The sequence below is a fragment of the Spea bombifrons genome, chromosome 13 (assembly GCF_027358695.1).
Source record: "Spea bombifrons isolate aSpeBom1 chromosome 13, aSpeBom1.2.pri, whole genome shotgun sequence".
NCBI classification, from domain to species: domain Eukaryota; kingdom Metazoa; phylum Chordata; class Amphibia; order Anura; family Pelobatidae; genus Spea; species Spea bombifrons.
The window spans coordinates 22830396-22855252 of record NC_071099.1 but is presented as its reverse complement, the minus strand read 5'-3'; the positions used below and the strand labels follow the sequence as shown (position 1 = coordinate 22855252).

Sequence of the window (24857 nt, the reverse complement as noted above, 5' to 3'; positions counted from 1 at the left end):
GTTCCTTTGGCTTTGTGCCATCTAGAATAGTCCTGCTGACAATTTTGACTTCTAACCTCGAGCAGAAACCTCTAAAGCCGGTTACATGACCCACAGAAGAAACAGAAATACATGGTAGACACTGATTTCGTGTTTTTTTTTTTATTATTATTTCCATCAGATATCGCCTGAATTGTCAGTTCCGTGATTGGATTCGAAAGTTCTGGAGATGTGGTATCACGTCCACGTCGGGTCTTCAATTCTTTTGTCGGGATCGCAAGTGAAAGAGATAGTAATGGCGTATCGGGTTCCCCAGTTGACTTTTTCCACATGATGGAGATTTTCTGATCCAGATGTGAAGAAGGACAGGCGGCCTGCGAGGAAAGGACAGATCACAGGTGAGAATATGGCCGGCTGCATTCTGCCGAAAAAAAACCCAGAAGAACCTCTTTTTGTATTATAAAGAAAATAAACAATAACAGTATTTTTGCAACAACAAACTGTTACACATTTACAAAAAATAACAAAGTTTGCATGGCGGTGCCAGTGCTGATGGGAGAGTCACATGATGAAGGGCTCCTTATACAAAGATTAGGAGCGTAGCAGTGATGGGGCTCCATTGTGAGATGGCATGGTGATGCCGGGCTGGCAGTGTTAGGGTTACATGGTGATGGCGAGCCGGTCTAGCAGTGATAGGGTTACAATGTAGACCGTGAGAAGCAGAGACGTGAGAAGCCTTAATATGCACCAGCAGATGTCTGCACAGAACACCGGGATGTGACTGAATGAGGTTCCAGAATGTTACTGAATGAGTAGGGGGGGTAGACGAGGATCACAGGAGAGCTAACTGGGACCTGCTCCATGGTCTTGAATATGGTGGGATGCCCCTGATGAGTACACTACGGTGAGAGCTAGAATGGTCAGTAGGCCCACTGCCCTGTGTACCACATCCACGGCAGTACAGTCAAACACATGTGTATACTACCGTTAATGCCTACACTCGAGAACATAAGGATCCGTGAAGCTATTTGGGTCAAGACCTTTCTGTAGGAAGCATAAAGTCCATCAATCCTAGTGGAGCGTCCTAGAAGAAGCCATGAGTGCTCATCTCTAAGAGACAAAAGAGGTCTCTATATTTATAGTTACCTATCTTTTATAGGTGCACCAGGGGGGGTTCTAGTCCTTAACGTAAAGCATATTGGACCACTGGGTCTTAGATCTTCTGCACTCCCCACTCCTCAGAAAGAGGTATGGACCATTGCGACCTATAGACCTTCATGGGACCCTCCATGCTTTCTTTGGCCAACCGGAACACCAAACAGGAGCGCTGGACCCCACTGAAATCTTCCCGGGGGTTGGAGCGTTGGCCAAAAGGCCAGTTTTAAGCTTTATTATTATATATCATACTAATAGATTCGAGAACTGTGGATATTTGATTGGGCACAAATATAATTTGTGATTTTTTTCTTCTTTTGTGTAAGATGAAAAGATACGATTTATTGCTGGGGAACCTTTTAGATACATTAAGGAAGCGTCGTACAGAGAAGTGTTATATATTTATAGGGTAATGGCAGGCGAACGTAGAAATATAATTGCAGGAAATCCACCCACGTGCCGGCCCTGTGGCGAAGTTTTTAATGTTGTCGCGCATGTACCGTATTGGCTCGGATATAGGCCGCCCCCGTATATAGGCCGCACCCTAAAAGTTTGGTGCTTTTTTAAAGAAAAAGTTTTTTTTCTTTAAAAAAGCACCAAAAAAAACATGCTGCCACTCTGTCCTCCCTCCCCGAGATATGCTGCCACTGTCCTCCCTCCCCGAGATCCGCTGCCACTGTCCTCCCTCCCCGAGATCCGCTGCCGCTGTCCTCCCTCCCCGAGATCCGCTGCCGCTGTCCTCCCTCCCCGCGATCCGCTGCCGCTGTCCTCCCTCCCCGCGATCCGCTGCCGCTGTCCTCCCTCCCCGCGATCCGCTGCCGCTGTCCTCCCTCCCCGCGATCCGCTGCCGCTGTCCTCCCTCCCCGCGATCCGCTGTCCTCCCTCCCCGCGATCCGCTGTCCTCCCTCCCCGCGATCCGCTGTCCTCCCTCGCCGCGATCCGCTGCCGCTGTCCTCCTCTGCCCCCCCCCTCCTCGACTTACCGGAGCAGACTCCCGGGTGTCTTGCGGGGCCGGCGAGGGACATGTACGCAATACGCGTATGCAACTTCCGGTACCGGAAGTTGCATGCGCGTATTGCGTAAATGTCTCCCGCCGGCCCCGCAAGACACCCGGGAGTCTGCTCCGGTAAGTCGAGGAGGGGGGGGCAGAGGTAAAACGCTTAGATAACCTCCCGTGCCGGCACCCCCCCCCGTGGGAAGTGCTGGCAGGGGAGGCTGTCTGAGCGTATCGGGGAGAAGGATGCAGGTCCCCTGCACCGCTGCGGGGGATCTGTATCTTAACCCCGCTGCCTGCCCGGCGCCCGGGACTGCATGTCCCGGGCGTCGGGCGCTAGAGCCCGAATATAGGCCGCACCCCCACTTTAAAAACTTAAAGTGGGGGAAAAAAGTGCGGCCTATATTCGAGCCAATACGGTATATGCGTCTGTCTGGCCCCCCCCGGTCTAAAATTGAAAATGAAAAATGATCCCGTAATTTGTATGCGAAATTAAGGTACGGAAACTCGTGTCCCGCGACGACAGGTATCCGAGCCTTTTCCGCGTCGCTCTATCCGTCAAACCAGTTAGAGGAAAACAGGCAGAGCTTTTAAGAGCATAAAGACGTCGGCGCGGGGAGACGCCGGCAAGTTTTTCGCAGCTTTCAGGAATGGCTCAATTAGGCGTCTCCGCACCGAGCCGCAGCGCACGCTGTGTTTATGTTCTGTCTCTGTTTGATCTTTTCTTTCCTGCCGTCGCTTATCCCTGAAGCGCTCCATCTGGTTTCGGAGGACACCCCCTTTTCTTCTTGTTGGTTCTCGGGCACCCCGGGAATGAGAAATGAAATCAGACTTTTGCTGACAGATTAAGGCGCAACGGGGGGGAGCTGCTTACGGCCATCTTTGTGTTTTTAACTCGGTGAGCGCTAGAACGCTCGGCAGCGTTCATCACAGGGTTTCTACACGTCAGATCGCACCCCGACAACACTGACAAACGCTGACAAAAATCTAAGATCACAAATATCACATTCATACCCCAATTATTGTTACCAAAACCAAGTCCAAATACTCAATCCCACGTCCTAACGCCTGCTGCTCTCTAATACCATTAGCCTAAGCCTTATCCGAGCCCGAATACCCTTAACTTGGACTCTCTCCCCAATAGGCTTTTGCTGGGTATGTCCGTCCATTCCAGTTTAAGTAGTTGGGTCTCTTTCTTCTTCAATGGGTCAGTACCAGCTATTACAAATGGCCGCCTCGGTGTCAACAAGGATACTCCTCTCCTTGTACTTAAAACATAAAGAGCTGCCCCATTTACCTCCAAGAGCATCGCCCTCTTCTGTACCTTCTGGACCTGTATGTTTTAGTACGTGTTCATCTTATTGTCAAAATGTATCTTATCGGCGCTACACAAATAAATGTAATGTCGTGCAATTGTTTTGGATCTGTGGGTGAGGCTGTCTAGACTTAGGATACGTTAAAAGAGTGCAGACAAAGGCATCTGAGGATTCTGCCGGGCAAGCTGAAGAGCGAGCATCGCCGGTAAAGAGGTCCTCTTCTGCTAATAGTCTCCGAGTCTTTTGGATGATGAATCCGGGTGGTTGCTGGAGGCCTCTCCTCCCCAGTTATAAAATGCTCCAGCTTTGTATAAACCTCTCATAATAAGACAGGATTGTTATTAGAGCGTGACACGTCTCTCCCTAAAGGACTCTTTATAATCCTAGTAATGTTCCCTCCCATTATACTAAAGCTTTCTCCCCCCCCCCCCCCGTCTGCCTTCAAAGTGCACTTGGCCGCAGCGGCTAACGGTACTCATCTCCCCTGGGTGGCTTCTGATTGACTTAATTTAGAAACATTAATAAGAATGGGGCGAGTGTGAATGGAGGAAGTGATATGGGATTTGTTTGGCTTAATGAGAATGTCATTGTGGACAAAATGCTTCGACGGTGTCTGAACTTCTGTTATTCCGCGCATGAGAATCCCAACCCAAATTCTACTTACATATTAATTGCGCAATACTTAATTTACTGTGATCCGAGCCCTTTTGTAACAATCAACATGCCCGTTCTGTGCGAGGGTGATAAATTTGGTTTTACTCCATCTGCCTCTCAATGAGACCTCGCGCTTCTTAATACATATTGATCCTCGGAGGGTTTAAGCTATTAAACGTGTAATTACAGCCAGTAAACAGAGCAGAGATTAATGTCTTCAAGGAAACCGAGGCCAAAATATAAAATACCTTTCCATAAAAAATGAAATGTGCAACAAGCTGGAATGAATTGTCTTACTTTGGTAGCATTTTTTTTTTTTTTTTAAGTTGGCTGGGGGAAGGAATTTCCCTTCGCACGCCTCATTTCCTGGAGGAAATGCTCAAAAAGTGCAAAGCAAAACTGCTTCCTCCGGCCCAATAGAAACTTTAATTCAACCGATAACATTGGAGAGCTGTCTACATAAATAATTTTGTTTTAAATCCTGTTTTTTCAGGAAAGCTGGTATTCTAGCTGTAGTTTGCGTGAATATAGCCCATTGATGATATATATTGAAGTTTTATATAATAGATGGGCTTCATAGGGGGGAAGGTTTCATCCCATAAGGCTCGGCACCCATCTTCCTGGACGCCTAGCACTGATTTATGTGCCTAATGGCACCGTTCCCTCTTCCCATCCTTCTGTGCACCGCTAACCAGTAAAGGTAACTGCAGTTACCAAACTATGACATCATTCAGACTAATCGAGGAGGACTCCATTTAGTTAAGACGTTCCTGAGTTATGTACGATGTAACGGCTCATTCTGCGTTTAACACCCCCTGACGCAGATGACAATCCCAGTCCATACACCCATAATGGCTCCAGAGGGCAACGAGCCATGTTTCACGACTGTCTGCTCCGGCTGTAATAGGAGATTCCTAAGGCCTGCCGTGCCTTTTAACTTTATGAAATGATTACTTTTTGCTAATGAACAGCTAGCGTATCGAGCGGCCACGGAGGAACGGGAGCAGGACTCTCTGTACCTGCCAAGAAACGTCTGCTCTAGAACACACGTCAAGCTAGCGGCTGCCAGGCGGCCGGGTTTATCGAAAAGTTCCGCAATTATTACCGTGGAGACTTCTGCTTCCAGCGTTGGTGATTATATGCCAAAAAGAAAAAAAGAAAAGACTGACATGCCGGACAAGAGCGAAAGGGAGGGGAACATAAATCAACATTTTATCCAAAGAAGGGCCGCATACAGGTTTTTAAGTGAGAGTAAACAGGGTGCTTGCCCTCAACATTAAAGGGTTAAAACACGCATCTGATAATGCGTGTTTAAAGTTATGTTTAAATTCCTCTCAAAAAAGAATCAGTGCTTTTTAAAAATGATATATATAATAAGAAAAAAATATATATATATTGTGAGCAGTTTTGGAAACAGTTGTGTAATATTAATGAGGAAAAAAACATGAACTTTGGTAAAATGCACCATATTTTGGGCTATTTAGGCAGAAATTATTTGACGTATTGGCACAGGGTGAATGCATCTGAAAATGCTGAAATTTGGATTCAATAATCCTCTCTTTATAACTAGGAAAACAACTTTTTGTACTATGTAAGTTTCCAGAAGAGTCTCATCGAATGTTCCCTCTGGATCATTCAAAAGGCAATCCTAAATACCCGTATTTACAAATGTATCAGTTTCTATGGAAACGTCACTCTCATCCCCGGTACAATTTAACGGCAAAGGACTCTAACAAGGTCAATAAATTACAAAGGTCCGAGATGCATCACCCGGCAAGCCTCGTCCGCGGGTGATCTGTGGTCTGTATTCCAGAATCCTGCGATTCTTTCAGAGGTTTTTCTGGAATGAGCACCGAAGTACCTTTGCCTCGCAAAGCAGTGAGAAAAACAAATGAATTGGGAAAATAATAATAATGCAAAAATCGTATTCAAATATTTCACCGGGATTTGCAGCCCTGGCGTGAGTTGAAAAAATGAAGTATGAATAAAACAAAAGCCGTATTATAATCACAATTTGTAACATTAAGAGAACATTTTAAGTCTAAAATTGGCATAATAAGGTTTATGGTGGAAAACATTAATGTATATTTGCTCAATGATTGCAAACACACATTAAGCTTTGAATTTGGAAGCTGCCAATACTTTTGACATTAAGCTTTCAAATATTACGTGTGTCATAGGTCATAAACGTGTAAGAATTGGTGGCAGAAGTGGGATTTTCCTCAAGCGTTGGGAGTCCATCGTGTAGAACCTTTACGCCGGGTGGGCAATATAAATATCCCCGAGGACTACTCACCGGCTTTGGGCTCCACCGTGCTGTTTGAGCTTTTGTCGATGAATACGAATCTCCCCCCGCCAAAATCTCTGGAGTAATCGGATAAGTAGAGCAACGAAGTGTAATCGAATGATCCGTACGTCACCTGGGGGCAGAGAGGAACAGGTTACCCGACGCCGTCCACTTCAAAAGGATTCGAATAAATCGGGGTCGTTAGTGCTTTGAATCGTCGCTCTGACTTTTTGGAAAGCGCAGGCACGGCCGATTTCGGAGGCTGATGGTTTAATTAAATAGCCTACGAGCGGAGGCAGGAGAAGTTAATACAGCAAGTGAATTAAATAAACAGAGGTAGAGAACTACATGGCATGTTAAACAGGGTCAAGGATGAGTTGGTAACCACGGTTAGGGGTTTTAAGAATGGGATTTCTAGGTGGCAGCGCGTGGCAAGGGTAAAAAAACAGGTTAGTGTCCTGATGCTGGGAAACCTCAACTCCCAGGATGCCCAAGAATACTCGCTCTCGCCCGGGCAAACTCAATGGCATATTTTGAAGCCTGATACCCCGCTATACATCAGTACGAAACATTGTGACAGGGTTAAACCCAACCGACCTCGAGCTCCTAGGTTAACACAGTAATCATTGGTGAGAGGAGGCGTTTGTCATCTCTGACAATCTCGATGGTCCTCAGCCAGATGTGAGCACTCGAGTAAATTACAGACACATCTACTCTACGGATAAAATGCACAGCCGCTCTAACAAAGATCGATTGCTAATTACTGCTTGAGCGTGCTTCAGGCGGCGAGAGGTGACATCTGCCCCGTTTACCCCCGGACACAGCGACGAGGCACGGGTTTCTTCCTCGGAACGTGAAATCGAGAAGCGGTTTTAGGAAACTTTTTATGTGCTTGCTCCTCCGAAATCCTGAGGATTGTGCATGCGTCACTCCTCCGACACGTTTAATGATTCCATGATTTCACATAGACCTGACCTTCTCCCATCTGCTGCCAAATCCCCACAGATCCTCTAGCTTCTCGCTATTCCGCGCAGCCTGGAGGATATTATTATTTAATTATTAATATTATCATCCATTTATAACGCTCCAGCGATGCCTCCCTGCGCGGTATAAACATACATATTAAAATACATAGATACGAATCGGTCTAACGCCCCGTTAGGAGACTATACGATCCTCGCAAAATATTGAAGGACCTCTCTGTTAGACCAGAAAAAGAAAAGCTGAGAAAGGGTTAACCTCTAAAAACCGAATGTGTTTTATGGCTGGCAAACTGCCCTTTTCTCCTTCTTTTTAGTGAATTTCTCTTTTGCACCTCTCAGGCACGAAGGGATTAATCAAACCGCTGAAATATTCATGCATCGGTAACTTGCTAAGGAAGAGAACCTTGCGTGACTCCTCTCCGACCCACGTGCCTTCGGATCGTTTGAATAGCTAAGAGGTAAAACATCCATCCTCCATTCACACTCCCCGCTCTTAATGCCCTCGAAATGTTACATACGCCTAATGCGTGCGCGCGGCTTCCGTGCACAAAGCGCCTTCTATTCACCGGAACGTTCAATGCCGAGCGGAAAGCATTTATTTGAGATCGCTTGTTTTCTTCTCCCCAGCCCCCTAACACCAGAACGAAACACCAGCAAAACATGAAATATGAATAATAATAATCTAGCACGTGTATCAAGGTGTCGACTGGAACAAAAGGGTTAACGGCTCTACGGCGTGACTTATGGTGGAAGGTGCCTGTGCCATTGTAAGGCCACAGATGGTCAACGGGTCCTCGGTCTTCTTCTCCTGGAGCCACAACCTCCTGAAAGGATATCTAGACCCTTCCTGGCCTAAACCAAGCGAGTCCTGGATCTTCTTGGTATGAAAAGCAGAACCATTGCATTGTTTTAAAAAATATCCACTTTTTTTAACGTTCCCCCTAGGGGGACAGGTCTATTTTAATGGAGATTTTGACATTTTCACGTGAATAAATCCAGCGGTTGTGGTTGCTGTAGCTTCGAGCAAAAGAAATGATATTTTGTCCAACTGCACAAAAACCTCAAGTTATTATCCCCGGTTTGGCGCCTTTCCCAGTTCTACACCCCGGCGCCGGCTATGTGTGGATCACTAAGGTTAGGTGATGACCAATCAGTTTTCTTGTAACCGCGTTGTGATGACAACGAGGAACCTCACGTTCCGTGTTTCTGAAAGGTGGTCCCTTCCTCCACCTCCACAGAGACACAATCTTTGGGGGTCAAATGATTGACAGCGTGACATTGAACTGTCTTGTTTTTTTGAAGCCGTGGATCCCGTAAATAGTAATTAACCCGCCTCGATCTATTGCTAAGTATGGTCGCCGGGGTAGGACTTGATCGATTGTCTAATCTTACGGGTCGCCGGACAAGGATTGCTGTGAAAATGATTAGAATTTCATTTACGGGACGTCAAAAGCCTTATTTTCCGAGGCTCAAAAGCAGACGGCTGCTGACCTTCCAGGGAATGTAATCACCGAATAACGCTCACGGGGTGACGGCGGACACGCTTCTCCCCAATCTGGATAAAAAGGGGTTAAGACATCTTTGGATAACGCTACTTTATCCGCATGCCCCTTGCAGGGGTAGGAAACGGTGCAAAGCATTGATTACTGTGATTCACGGTCAATTGCTCTACATTCAGGAGTATATATTTATATATATATATATAAACGCCTCAACGGGTCTACTCATTATATTAAAGCCAGCGATCCATAAATGTGTTTCTCTTTTCACCTTTTGGTTTAACCCTTTGGCACCGGTTTAAAGCGAAGCCTTTTGCGGCCAGGCGTTTCATTGGCCAATCCAGCGACGATCCAAGGGTTAAACGTAAAGTCATTTCTGTAGACAGCCCCCTGAACAAGTACGTCGGGCTGAGGACCCATGGATAAGTTTCTTCGCCGAGTAGTAGCTGGATGGACATTTATGCGCACACACCATTATACACCCCGTTACACACCCTTATACACCGTTATACACCCTTATACACCCTTACACACCGTTACACCCTGTTACACACCCTTATACACCGTTACACCCTGTTACACACCCTTATACACCGTTATACACCGTTACACACCCTTATACACCGTTATACACCATAACACCCTGTTACACACCCTTATACACCGTTACACACCCTTATACACCGTTCCATATAAACACCCAAGAAAAACCAATTCTTTCCGGTTTATAGGAGGTTAAGAGTTACATCTTCAACTTTAAAATGACCACCTATGGGTCACTTCCGATGGAACATAGGAGACTTCGGCTCTTAAAAACGAGGAAGCCCGTATCAATACCGACACACGGGCTGAACTAGCCTTTTCTGGCCAGGTGCGTTACTAGCTGCCCGACACTTTGTATCCACTCTGCTAATGAGACGTGACCAAAGAAGCAAAGCACACAGGGGCTGCTCGTCGGCCCTCTTTGGCCACAATATAGTAAAGATATGTGGAAATGTAATGATCGTCCTTCATGCGTTAACAGATACAACCTGTAGTCTGCTCCTATATCCTACATTCTAAAAGGTTAACATTTTATGTCAATCCAAGATTAAAATTTCAGGGCGAAATTCTCTGATTAAATCAGATTAAGATTCTCTTTCATGCCATCGCGGCAGCGGCTACGAGTTACAGGCAGATATAGACCAAGACAGCGTATAGAAAGCCCTAGGCGCATGTGCCTTCCGTGCCATTCCTCCCGTCCTCCGACACACGGGCTGGATTTCAGGGATTAAAATAAATATTCCTTTCCTCCTTGGCGCTCGCTGAAAGGAACAGTCGTTCGGTTTTCCACATGCGTGTATTTTATTTCTGCTACTGAAATAATGAACTAGTGATTTCTCGTATCTCCTGCCGATTCCAGGGCAAGGAAGTTTTGGGTTGGACGTTCATCTGATCCCTCTTGAGGCTCTTCGTTATTTTGACTGGTTTCTAGCAGGAATATAAACATTCGGCTCCGGGCAGACAGGCCTCGGTGTCCAGGATAATCTTCTAAAGGGTCTGCGGTTTATGGATTTCCACCAAAGCAGTTTAAGCAGATGACTGTCTGAAGAGCGCACATTAGCGTTGGCTGGCACCGTACGCTCCCCGGTGCAGAGAGATGCCAGAGCCGGAAGGGACCTGGTCGGACCAGATGGGCTGGCAGTCCAACACGTGGCGGGCGAGCCAACACAGCCGGCGTTCGATGGCACCGAGCCACCATGAACGTTCAAACCTCCAACCAGAAACCCTTAACGTCCCGAGCAACCGGTGCGCAGGTGCCATCTAACTTTGAGCCTCCGTCCGAATAATGAACAGGAAAAAAAATAATTAAAATAATTAATAATGTGTCTAAAATTCTAAACAAACTAAAAAAAAAAAATAGGAAAAAAAAGCCAGGTGTTGGGGTATTTTACAAGTGTAGTTTTTTTTTTGATCATTTATTTTTCCTTATAATATCGGGTTTTAAATCGCAAAAAATTCTTTAGCACTTTCCAAAATGCTAAAATATAGTCGCGTTTTGTGTTGAATTATTTAACTTTTTTTATGACTTTTATCGAAAATGTCCAGCGATGTTTTATGTCCAGTCAACATTTTATTTCTATAAATGCCCTGAATCCAAAGAAGAAAAAAAAGATAATAAATGGCAAGTCGGACACGAGGGGCCTGACATTCCCTAGAAGTTCTTGATCCCCCCTCCTTCACCGCTCCCTGGGGGGGGGGCAGTAACATTCACAGAACAGATCGACCAAAACAAAGAGAATTGTCAGTGTTTATTTACCGTGCGGTGGGGAAGTCAGGTCCGCTGGGAAGCTTTAAGGCTCGTTGTAGCTCCGGGGGGAGCTTTCTGTCGTGATTACGGTTGCAGGGAAAGAGCTGGTATTTATTTAATCGCCACCGATCCCCCCCTCGCGCGCGGCGTTTCAGAGCCGGCTCTGACACTGAGTAATGGTTTACTGCCTTCCTTATATATTTACACGCTTTAACAGCCGGCCTGTCCCGTGTCCGCGTGTCTTCTTCACATGACTGATTAAACCTGGGTTTGCTGGGTTTCAATGCGCGCTTCAAAAATCTATAGGTTTGGGTCAAAAGTACGGTATCTAGAAAAATCTAATTGCACAGTCCCACAAATTGTTCTTCTAAGGTGGGCAGGCGGCAGCTAAACAGCTAAGAAAGTGATTAATCTCCCAAAAATCGATGGCTATAGCGCCACTTGTTGTTGGGGAACCAGTATTTTTTTTATTTATTTTTTAAAAAGTGTCTTTTTTTTTTCTGCCGCTCGGCAGCTATCCTTTAATCTGAAGGCATTAGGAATTACAGATGGTCAGGGTGATGAGGCTGGACAGTATACTCATACACAGACACATGAGGTCATGGGGCAATAATTAGAGGGCAAACTCCCTCGGCGACATATCTGCCTCTAGACTCCGCTAACTAGCAAAAGTCAACAGCTTAAGCGATCTGACAGCCGCACTTTGTTAGAAGGCCGGGGAAGACAAAAAATAATTAACCGGTGGCTCTGTGTACACTGCTTTCCATCACGGAGGCGCTCACCTATGCCCTCCATTACTGGGTGAATCTACGGGACCCCCCCTGGAGAAATATGCCTGGGGAGAAGTTTCAATTATTTTTCCCCGCAGGACCGCGTTATACTCGCCAAACACACGGGCAAGGAGCTGCCTCCTCTCTCGTTAATCTGTTTCTTTCCCACCAGCCCTTGCTTAAATTCCAAATTAATTATCAGAGAGCATCGTCACCGTCCTTAGCCCGCAAATATATTGAAATGTATGCGTGGGGGGGGTTGGGGAAGCGCTTCTCACCTTATCGACGTGGGGGTGCCAGTACTCGTCATGCGCAGTCTTGGCTTCGGAGCTGTTCATGCGGGAGAAGAAGGTGGGCTTGGTCAGGTACAGAGAAGTTGCGTTAATGCCGAAGGTCCTGGCGATCTCCTCCTGGATCCTCAGCCTCACCTCCCTGCAGAGTGAACAGAAATAAGTGAGAATCGGGGGAATGGACGAGAGACAAACAATAAATCTAACCACTTCTTCCATCATCAATGTGAGGTCTCCTTATTCCCTGCTTGGTCTGTACGTCATTGATGAAACATAATTGTAGGCTTATTAGAGATGCCCCATTGCACATGGAGCCTCCAGGCCATCCGATGAGACCTCACATTGTATCATTAGACCATTAGGTTGTCCGTTTCCAGGACCGGAACAATCTAGGGGTATAGAACGAGGCTGCCAGCTCCTTGGGATAGCGTCTTCTTCATTCTATTAGACTATAAGGTTCCTGGGACAAACCATAAGCACCAGGCCTATACTGTCCACAGGACTTGTCTCGTTTGCTCCGAAACCCGTACTTTCAGTATAATTGCCTAAAAAATGGCGTTATTTTTAGTAAAAGTAAGAACTTTCCTGCGTAGAACACGGTGTTCTCAATGACAGCGCTTCCCGGCCACTTAAATATTGGTTCCTTAAGTAATTCCGAGCACGATCCTTCGCACTTAATCTGAAACGCGCTCCCGGCTTGTAATTTGTAGAATCCTTTGCTTAAGAAATATTTTATCATAACGCCGCTCCAAGCCCCCGGCGCCGTAATTCCGTCCGGTTCTCGGCGTCCTTTAGGGACACTAAAATCCCTCCTTATGGCCTCAATTGCTACCAAATTTCTATTTTCTTTATCTCCTCTCCACCTTCTCCAGTCCAGACTGTAAATCCACGCGCGAGCAGAGCACTTAGTCCCTCTCGTGCGATGGACCTTCTTTATGCTACTTGCTAACCGCGTGAATTTTGTACCAGAATGCCTTTTTTTCTCCTCGTTTCGGCCAATGTTTATATCTCGAGCCCGTTAGGACGCTGGTTATCTTTTTTTCTTCCTTTAAACTAGGCGAGTGATTAATCTAGTTAATCAACGTGCGCCCCGCCGGCGGCTTAACATGGCCGAACACTCAAAATCCAGGGTGCTAATTGACTTAATTAAACGGGAATTGAGCTTTTAAACGGGTTAGTTGCTTGAACGGTAATTACGGCGCAATAGACGGTTTATAACGTTTAAAGGAGTCTCGAGAGCGAGTTAATACAAATGCCTCTCAGTCAATAGAAAAGTCTTTGGGTAATTTAACGACGGCAAAGGCTGATTAACCCTTTGAACGCACGCTTTGTAATTCAATACAATCAACATACTTATGGTTTAATTTTCCTAAAAATAGAGAAAATCTATGTAGATATCAACTAGTAGTATTTAAGTTATTTGCGAGTTCTACCCTAGGCTGGTTGAACCCAAATCTAACATTATCAGGTCACGCTAGGGGTTAAATATGTTGGCTTCCATTACATATTATGAGGGTCTGATAGCAACGGCAGATAAAATAAAGGACTTATTTAGTGCTGTAAGGCTGTGTTATAGCTGTACAATAACTCAGATGGACAGGCGACCTCTGGTACCCCATCGTGCAATGATCTGTAGCCTCGACGGATTCCTAAATGTTCTTGTCGATCAATTGTACCTTGATCAGAGAAGAACAACCCCAGCAGGCTGAGTTAAGACCCCGCTGGCAAGACATAGATTACCGCTAAGAAGAAAAGCTCATCTCCGAAGTAACGTACAAGAAAAGCCATGCGTCGGTGGCGTGAAGTCCTGCAGATGGCTTCACAGCTGGCTTCCCGAGATGGACCTTTCTAGAATGACTCCATGGGGTTTCCTTTGGGACGTTATCAAGAATGTCCTCAAATAAAGGAGAGCTGTCTGAGGACAGCACGTTCTATTATTCTTTACAAGGAAAATACCGAAAATAATACCTTGTATTAAAGAGGACACATTAACCAACAGAAGCTCCAACCCTCCTCGTCTTCCTTTACCACGACATGGATACAAACCGAGCGGACGGTGAAAAGGATACGCTTTGCCCGTAATAATCAAAAAAGTATTTGTATCCGTGTCCTAGTAAAGGAAAAGTAACATCACAGGGCGCTCTGATCTCCTGAAACCGACGTTGGACGTCGACTACCCCGAGTACAGAAACTCTTCATGGAATGCTAAAGAGATAGAATGTAACTGAAATAAGGAAACAATGTTTGAAAACCAAAAGCTATTTGTTGAAAGCTCTTCAACTTAAAAGGTCATTAACCAAAGACTTATGAACTAAAGAAAATCAGTCTGTAGGCGATGAAGACGGTGGATGAATTTACTGTGAAATATGGTGATTAATTCCCTTAACGTCAGTGCCACGGGGGGGGGGGGTTGCAGTTGGGTTCGACATCAACAGCTAGAATAAGCACCAGCTATTGGGTTTTATTTAGGAACGAATCTCAAATTTCCATCACAAATATAAATGTTACTAAATGCTAGAAATAGATTTTTGGGAACAAAACGTACAATTTATGTTATCCGATTAAAAAAATATATTAATTTCCGCCTAATCTTTTTCCGACGATTTGCCTGAAGTCCAGACGTTATTGATTAATGGAAAGGACGTTACAATCACTCCGAATGAATATGGAGGCTCTCGCGGCTTCTCATCGAGCTGCCGGTGCGACCATTTCGAGTTTTAACGCGTTTGAAAGATTTCATTTCAAAGGGCAACGATTTGTATTCAAAGACGCCGATCGGGCGGCTGTTACACAAAAAAAAAAAAGACATAAAGAAGGCTGTCATAAAAGGAACAATTTCCACTCGGACAAAAAAAAGTGGACTACGTCAAGAGTCTGTTATTTGTCTGATTTTTTAAATAAATTTAAATAAGATCAACCTTGAATAGGGCATTTAAACAGCTATTGTAATAAATTAAAAAATATATAATGTTTCTGTGCCGGGAGAACACACTGGTCTGCTGAGCTGATAACTAGGCGATGAGGTTCAACATGGAAATATAAGGTTCTGCATTTGGGGATTTTTTTTTTTAATTACAGATTAATTATGATACATAGTAACTGGTCTTTAGTAACTGGAAGGATGAGCTCTGAATATAAATTCATCTCTGATAATTTCTCATACAGAGAACACACTACAATATTCAAATTGGAAGCAAAATGTTACCGGTAGAGCCGTAAATCATCCTCGGTCAAGATATCTCTGACTTTTGGTCCAAAATACCTGCGGAAACGATAAGAAGGGCATGTTCCGAGATTGTTGGTGCTAGAGGTTAAATGCAAATACGTTTATAGAAAAACAGCGAATGAAATCCCCATTCCAGCACATTCTAGGAAAAAAGGGCTATTCAGATAACCCTGGACATAGACAACGAGAACAGAACTGCGCCTAAGATAATGCGGCCGGTCAGAAACCGAGAGACACGGGGGAGTAAAAGTGAGTCTGTTTTGGTAATCAGAAAATGAATGATTTTGATAGTTAGAAATACCATTTTCTAAGGGAACAGCACAATTCATCTTCCGGGACTCCATGACATGCATTAAATAGGCTATTACGCGGCATAATTGGTGATAAATCACTCAGCGGTGTGAAGAACCTATACTTTGAGTGGCCAGGGAGTTGGGAAAGCAATTGGATACCCGGGCGGAAGGCAGAAACGCCCAATATTCCAGGTGTTCAAAGCGGGGACACCTTCATTGGTTAGAGGTGGCCACCATGTGATGTATTGAAGCAGAACATTGGGCTATGACATCATACTGCATGATTCTAATTTAATATACCGCAAGGTAATATTTTGTTTACAAACAGAAAATCTTTGTTGAGATAATCGGTCTCTCACCTGTACATGTTTACAAAATGCTTCCCCATGGACAGTGCTCCGGAGTGCAGATCCAGAATCGATGCCTGCCGGAGGGAGAAAGAAAAGAAAACCTGTTATTTTCCTCATTCTTCATTACAGCGCCGACTGGTATTTCATGTGACGGTCACCGACAAAAAAGACGATGCTGGGCAGCCTCACAAAGTAAACCTGAACGAGATAAAGAATATAATGCAGCCCGAAATATCCGACGTTCAGCATCTGTGAATTATGCGAAATAAAAGGGAACAGCTGAACATGTTTCATAAGTGGTTATTTGCAGTAAAAGCCTCTAATTTTACAATTAAAATGGAAATAACAAAAGAAATCCATGCACCAAAAAATAAAGAAATATCTCTCTACTAAAAGCTCCTATTTTGCCATAAATTTGAGGAGGAATACTGAGGACCCTCTTTTTGTTTTTTAAAAAAATACCATTTTTAAAAGTGCTCCTTTTGGTTCTGTGCGCTCGTGTTTTGAGTATCGTGAACGCCCAAAGAGCAGCTTTCTCTGGCTACTAAGAAAAGGAGAATCTCTTCTAAATAAATATATTCTCCAAATATTAGATGCAATCACAGCAGGTCTCCATTGCACCAGGTGCCGAAACATACCCAGCTACGGGTGAGCTTTGTGTTTTCTGCCCCGGAGACGGAAACTTTGGTACATTGTGTTTTTTTTTGGATATTCTTGTTCTAACTGTGCAGCATCCAGCCTCGAGGCAGTTGTTTGCCTTAATAACTGTAAATTTATAGAGGAAATTACTATTTTGAGTTGAAAGGTCTAAAAATAAAATAAAAGAGAGAAAAAAAAACCCCAAAATGAGCATTTACACCGGCTCCAGGTCCAGGAGTGAGGTTTGACGGAAAGAAGCAACGGGGTTACGGAGTAACAACAGAGAAATCTTTAACGGAACAGACTAAACTCTTCGGGCTCAGCGGGGAAACACTTCCATTTGCTAATCAGAGCGGGGAGGCTGGAAAACGAAAGGAGAAAATTTCACAGCTGGTTAAATCTTTTCCATCTCAGAAGTTAGCCAGGGGTTTCTGCAAAGCCTCGGCAGGGAGCGAGACGGAAGCGGGAACAGAAGTGTTACCGAAAGAAATGAAATTAAGGGAAAATCTGACGCGCGCACGAACGGCCATCTGCGCCAGGGGAACGGAGCCGGTGCAGGAAGGAAGTGCGGCCCAAAGAGCTCAGAAATGCTGTTGTTTTGAGCGAAATGTGGAACAAAAATCTTGGTGTCAGGGTCAGACATTTGGAGGAAAAAAAATACTCCAAGTATTTGTTTCCTATAACCCCCTTATTACTCCATATACCCCTTCCTATAACCCATCCTATTACTCCATATAACCCTCCCTATGACATCCATTTTACTCCATATACCCCTCTCTATAACCCCTCCTATTACTCCATGTACCCCTCCCTATAACCCCTAATTACTCCATATACCCCTCCCTGTAACCCCTCCCATTACTCCATATAACCCCTCCCATGACTCCATATAACCCCTCCCTCTGATCAGCTGCACCGACACTCAATCATCCGACGGGGCTTTCTAAAGTGCTGCGACGGCACTGACAACAACGTGAACCTGCATATGGGGCAAGAGGGGAAGGATCCAGCCGACCACCACCGCAATGTTATAGCATAGCACACATGCTATAAATGTTATCTGACGTGTAGCGTGTATATTAGCGGGCGTTATTATTCTGCGCAGGACTTTTCAAAGCCTCCGTTCCGAGCGAGTGCGTTTACCCAGAGTTTTGTTCCATGATGCGGTGTGATCAGTGTCTAAGACCACGTTAATTAAAAATCCCTGGATCGGGAAGTACGGAAACCGTCCAGGGCATTCGAGGAACGCCGGTTATTTATAGTGTAGAAGAATCCAATAAATCCACCAGGACCTTCAGAAAGACCTTCAGACGCCTCCTTGGGACAGCTTCATTTCTTAACAATATATGTTAATTGGCATGTGCATAAATAACGATTTCCCCCTCTTTACCACTTTCTTTACCAAAAAAGGTTGGAGCGCAAATACTCATAAAGATGTGATGTGAGTTAAGACGGCTGCCGGCGCTGGCAGGTGGACTTCCAACACCACATATTGATTACTTTATTCTGTAAACACAAGTAATTGGGTTTATGGAGGATACTTTACTGTAAAATGTTTTATTTCAAATGAAACCCGACCGCTTTAAAGTAACAACTCTAGGAGGTAAAATACATCGGGTTCAAATTAGCGAAAAAAGACCACCTCCAAAGAGGAGGCAATCCCGAACCCCACGTTGTGTCAATTGGTGTCCATGGCAACAGGAATACAAAAAGTATCCTGTTTCTGCCACCAGTGCAAGACTCGCAGGGCGCTAATCTGCCGTACTTACCCCTCCTTCAGAGCCTCCTAGGGAGAAACCGGCTTCAGCTATTCTGCAAGAGAATGCGTAATTAGCAAACAGCCTTCTGGATCGCACTAAAGACAAACAATTAGCCAGAGCGTCTCTTTAGAAAACAATATTACAATCAGATGTCAATCAAACACGAAACCTCTGCCTGGATTTAAAAGCCAGGTCTCCGGGGCAATAGAAATCAAAACGATACGTACTGGTGCTATGTACAGAGACAAGGACTCATCGTTAACGTTATTTCACATTATTTGTACAGCTTTGCAGAATAAAAATTATCGGGAAAGACTAACGGATCTGAATATGTCCGGCTTGGAGGAGTGAAGCGAGGCAGAGGTGATGAGAGGGACATTTAAATACACAAAGTGATTTAACACAGAACGGGAGGAGAAAAGTTACAACAAGAGGCCGGAATCTAACATTAGAGGGTCAGAGGCTGAGATGGGATGGAAGGAAGGTTTACTTTACTGAGAGGGTGGTAGATGAGTGGAATGGCCTCCCAGCAGAGGCGGTAGAGGGTAATACAGTGAGGGTATTAAACATGCATGGGATAGACATACGACTCCTGAATCTAAGACGAGACCAACGACTAAATGGGGCCGAACGGCGCAGCTTCTATGTTAGAGGCGGGTATCGTAGGCAGGCGTTCACCTACCTTAGCATCTTCTCTGCCTCCTGGAGTGTTATAACAGAATCGGTCACCGCTCGGCCGCATGTCCTTGGAGTGCAGCCTGAAAAAGAAAATGAATGAGCTTTGAAAACAATTATTCAATAACTAGAGTCAGCCGCGGCCGTAACGGGAAGAAATCCAGCGCGATTGGTTATGAAGACTTATAATAGATGAAAATAACCCCAAATTCAATCTTATAAAAGGAAAACAGAAAAAAACTCCCCGGGGGACGCCACAAGGATCCTATTTCTCTCCTAAGCTTTTACATCTTGGCATAATTTCGCTTTTCTGGCATTTATCCATTTCTTGAAAATATACATTTTTAGAAACGGTATGTGGGTGGGAAGAGGATGATACAGAATACAGAGGGATCCAAAAACTGATGGTATCGTATTTAACCGTTGCCTGTCCTAAACACGCAACACATTCCACAGCCGTGACCTGGGGGGGGCTGGGGCTTTTGCGGAATATTAAAGGTTAATGACCACCCGGTGGGACGGGATGAAAATTCCCATTAAATCCAAGCAGCTGTAATTAATTTGAAGCCGGCACGAGATCTTTGTGCCGTTTGCCAAGAACGTTGAGATGGGGAGAAGCGAGATCCCTGCGGGGCGCATACAGCGGATAACGGGTGAAATGATTATTTTTTGCCGGCCCTTTGATTCCCCGGCTTCGCAGACGGCGGTCCGGAGGGACACCGATCGGCAGATACGGCGGCTGCGTTTCTGCTTGTCTGACACTTTCCCATCGCGCCCAACGTGACTGCTGATAAAGGGCGCTCGTACGTCTCTGCGCAGCGCCGCTAAACCCACGGGCTCGCTAGATCATTCTTAGTGAGAAAAACAGGTGGAATTTGCTGTTTTTCTACTCTCGGTTCTAGCGGGGGGGGGGTTCTGCAAATTACTGTTTTTCAATGCTTTTATTCCACTACCGTTTAACGGCTTGGGGTCACTTAGCGCTTTAATGGAAAACAAGGACATTTCTCCCTGTAACATAATTGCAAAAAACGTTACATTAGCCTTTTAAACCGAAGCTTTGATCAGCGATCTCAACGTGCCATTGGAACACAGGAGTGATGGGAGTGATAAAGGGCCTCCGCACGCCTATAAGAGATTCCATTAACAACCAGCCATTTCCATCTACAATAGTAATTTCCAACATTATGCTGCGGATTAATGTGTGTGTGAATGTATGTGTGTGTGAATGTATGTGTGTGTGAATGTATGCTTATGTGTGTGAATGTATGTGTATATTAAGTGCACTTAGTTTTCTTTTTTTATATATTATATGTATATGTAAAGCAAACCATCGTACCTGTTGGGTTTATGGAACCCAACAGGTGCAGACGGCAATCCGACGCTTCTCCCACTGAGCTTACAATCTAAAAAGCAAACTTGGTATTGCCTTAGCAGTGTGAAGAATCCACGCAAGCGTCTTATCCTGCTGCAAAATAATTATTTCTGCAATCTCCCTCTCCTTCTTGCCATGCCAAAGGCGAACGTTTTCTGGATCAAATTGACTAATGTAGTACATATGCCTCCGGCAGCTGTTCTGGCGAGGCTGCTGTCCCACTACGCAGCTCTGCCTCGCTCCCCGCGTGATGAATAATATTACCAATATTCTTGATTTATAAAGCAAACACATATTGCTCTATGTCATAACGAGGACGTAAAGAAATCCCGAATGTTTGATAGGGAAGATTTGTCGTGTGTGCTAATTCACAGCTTAGAATATGTTTTCTGGGTTTCGCTGACATATGAACCGTCTGATACGTTACTCTAAGGACTCTTTTAGCGTTCTCTTTAAAAATGCTTTGGTTGAATAATTGTAAAGACCTCTGAGCGACAAAAGTGTTTCTTTTTTTTTCTCTCGATAAGCCGCAGCAAGCCTGACTTGGCTATGAAAGTCACTAAATGGTTAATTCCGAGGAGCAGATGTTTGGTATCATATGATCTAGAACACTTGGTACGTTCGCCATTCGGAACATTATCTGGGTCACTTGAGCCTCTTAAGGCCGCAGCAATCAATCGTTACATATAATTGAATTATAAAGTTTGGCCATTCACACAGAAGAGAAGAATCAGCTCTGACGCTGCTACTTACTCTGTTTTAACCGTATATAATTAAAAATGCACTGTCTCCGTAGCTCCCTTTTATCCAGTTCTTGGCTGATTTTCCAGGTATTCGCCGGGTTCCACAACCTCCTCGTTCTCTATCCCGTTCCTCCTAGATCTCTACTTGAACCCTATAGTATCCACAGGTCTAACCCCTTTAAGTTATCCGGAGCCAATTCTATATCCCCTCTCACAAAAGCCCTTTTGATCCTTTATCATTGTCATTTATCGTCTGCCGGGACGGAGGGTGTGATGTGTAGACGCCGATCTCAGTAAAGCGTCAGATTTCGGGCCACTGCCGTGGTGCGCGTTTTATTTGGAAATAGGATTTCCTGATGTCATAATGAAGCATTTTATATATGCAAACATGTTTGTTTTAAACACCTTCTGAACAAATCACACTGAAAGGGTTACAGACGCGATGATCTGCAGAGTTCCAGCACTGCAGGGTTTTCTACAAATGCTGCAACTGCGCCACCTAGTGGAGCATCACCTAGCTGCGACCGTCTATTACATGTGCTTAGACGCATACTTCCGAAAGTATAAACGGTACATATTGAGACAAAATTGCGATATTTGGCCCCAAAAACATCTGCGCAACATTCTCCTTGGAACAGGTGTGCAACGTGCAAGGCTGTACGGGACCTCACAAGGGCCATATCCAGCCTCTGCACAAAGGCACCTGGGGGGGAGCAGAGCCGCTTTTCTACAGATGGCAGATAAAGCCATTATTCCCATTAACTCCCATACATCTGCCTCTTATCTGAAGAGCTCATTAGATCTTCCCCGAAGGATGTGGGGTGACACTCTTCCAGTTCGGCGGCTCCTCCGCTTTAGCCGCTTGTCTGCGGTGGCACAGGTGTGCTCTTCACTGCGTGACAATGAAAGGCGAGAGGGGAGGAAAATAATGCAAGAAGAATTAGAATTACGAGCATTCATACCGGCAGCTGAGCCTCCGACGGCTTTCCATGAACGCCCGGATGGTTTGGAATATTACCCCATGATGAAGATCCGAGAGCTCCCTGTCCACTAATAAGATCTCCCAGAGTGATCCTTTGATCATCAGTTCCACTCGTATCCAAAAATATGTCCATTTAAATTCCTATTCTCCCATGTGATAACTTATTCCCACCCTAGGACCTCGGGACAAACTGTCCTGCAATTCTACCTGATGAGGAACCATCAATGAGCCTTTTAAACCCGATCTTGGATCAGCTAACACAACCTGCCATAGGAACACAGGAGTGATGAGAGTGACAAGGAGTGATGAGCGTCTATGAGATTCCATTAAAAATCAGCCGTTTCCAGCTACATTAGTCATTTACAGCAGAAACCCCGTCTGCGCTGGATTTCTGATCCTTTTCAGGTTATTTTAACGGACAAAATGTGCGTTCCTTTAGAAAACAGACACTTCTAAGTGACCTCAAACTTTTGAACATTTATAATGGAATGTTTGAAAGTCACCGAGGTCGGAACCGGGCTGAGAATGTTAAAAATTCATTTTTTTTTCTTAACATTTCCCAAAAGAATAATGATTTGTTACTGATCTGTCTCCAGAAACGCTGGCAGATTAATAACCGTTTTATGGGTAATTTATGCAAAACAAATGGGATTTTTTTTTAATTATATATTCCGACTATATAAACAAGAATATAAAACGTGTCAATTACAACACGAAATGGCAGAGAGTCGGGTTCCTTGACTCCTAATCGGCTTTATCCAGAAACGGATGACCCGAAACTCACTGATACTAAATGGAAAAAAAAAAAAGGTGGTTGTCACTGCAAAGGCTATGACATCATCATGCAGCCGTGTATGCAAATGAAAGATGGCTATGACATCATCACGCAGCCGTGTATGCAAATTTCAGAAGAAAATAATTCATTAGCATTTCAGGTGGCGTTCCAATGTCACACGCATATTCTTTTTTTTCTGTGCAATACACTTTATTGGTCATTTTTTATACCCCACAAGGCCCTCTTGGGGCAGTTTAGGTAACGGTTTACCCGGCTTTTAGAGAAGCGTACAATGGCGAGATGATTACCCCACCTCCACCTTCTCTCAGGTTCTTTTGACATTGTACATAGGCTCTCAAACACGTCAATCCTCTCAACGTTCCCAGCGAGGCCTCTTATTTCGGTATCAATCACCCCGATACTCAGGAGCCAGTCCTGCTGATTATGAGAACTCCATGTGACTTAATGTCGGAGGGGGTGGAGATGAACTACAAGAGAACAATTTTAAGTGTTTTTAAACAGCTGGAGACACGGAGGAATCAGGAATAAGAGGAGCCGTGCACAGGGGGATTAACAAACGCGCTGATTAAAGTTCTGCCATGACTATTAACCATTACAATGCCGTGCTGGCAGCCTTTTGGGACAATTTCAAAGTATCGGGGGATTTATTTCCGTGCCTCCTGTCACTCAGCTCGACAACGAGGATTCAACGGATGAAAGTCGCCCTCAAGATGTGATCAAAAGGGAGCTCCTCGCGCAGACCTGCTCCGCAAGCCAAGAAACTTGCTATTGGTTGCTTAAAGGAGCCCGTTTGTTGTCACGAGACAGTTGGCTAGTATGATGTTCAAGCATTACCTGGAAACCTCTTGTGGTTATTGTAATCTTCAGAGCAGGGAACCTGGAAGAACCGCCGATTCAGCGTCTCGCTTTGTGCCGCTAAGACCTCCGTCGCGGAACCATCGCCGCGCAGGTAACCCCATGCAAAGAATCCGGCTACGAGCCCCGCGACAAGGCACAGGGAACTCTGGACGAGGATCTGTCTCCATGGCGTGCCCTGGCTCCGCTTCTTTTTAATGCTGTGGAGGGGAAAACAATAAAAAAGTTGAGTTTTGTACGTTATCTGCCCCGTTCGGCCCGTCTCGTTGGTATGGTGGGCTGGCGCTTTTATGCCTTTTACCCAACGGGCTCCATAACCACAGCCAGACCGCAAGCTGGATTGGATAAAAGCCCAGTTAGACAGCAATCCAACATGTAACCACCTAAAACACGCTTAGGGGGCTTCGTCCCATAGAAACGACGCATCGAGCGCCGGACAGAATGATGGAGCAATATTGGTAAAAGCCAGTTTGCGCATCTAACATTCTTAAAAAAGATACATCATATAATTTGGGGCAAAAAAATCTATTTTGCTGCTAAATCTTTATTGGTGATTTTTTCAATGGGGTAAAGCACGTGGGATGATTGATAGGGGCTTTAATTCCATCACAAGCCTCCTGCTACCTCCTAATTTCATTCATTTACCCCCAATGGCTGTTCTTCTTCATTCACTCACCCCAGCGATGCCCTATGTGTCCAGCATCACCCCAGCCCTGGGCATTGCATTACCCCCATGTACTCTTATCTGCCCCGTCACCTCTGTGAACCCTCCCGATCTCCCCCTCACTCCCTGTTCTCACCCGGCCTTATCCCCCGGCCTGGGTCCACCATCCCCGGCCTCTCCCGGTGCTCGGGTCCGCCGTCGGTGCTTGGTTGCCATGGTGACGAGTTCTCCTCGCTCAGGGCTCACACGTGGGCTTCGCGCATTGGCTCAGGCCTCTGTCAGGCA

At 45.2% G+C, this 24857-nt stretch overlaps 1 protein-coding gene across 1 annotated transcript; it reads right to left on the bottom strand.

The window, feature by feature from the left end:
- Window positions 1-156: 156 nt before the first annotated feature.
- Window positions 157-24857, bottom strand: OGFOD3 (2-oxoglutarate and iron dependent oxygenase domain containing 3). The gene is made up of 9 exons (XM_053452888.1): window positions 24709-24857; window positions 23888-24108; window positions 19168-19243; window positions 18495-18537; window positions 16096-16160; window positions 15423-15479; window positions 12206-12359; window positions 6395-6518; window positions 157-353 (listed from the first exon to the last, which is right to left on the bottom strand). The coding sequence occupies exons 1-9, from the start codon at window positions 24786-24788 to the stop codon at window positions 217-219; spliced, it is 957 nt and encodes a 318-aa protein (XP_053308863.1). The 5' UTR covers window positions 24789-24857; the 3' UTR covers window positions 157-216.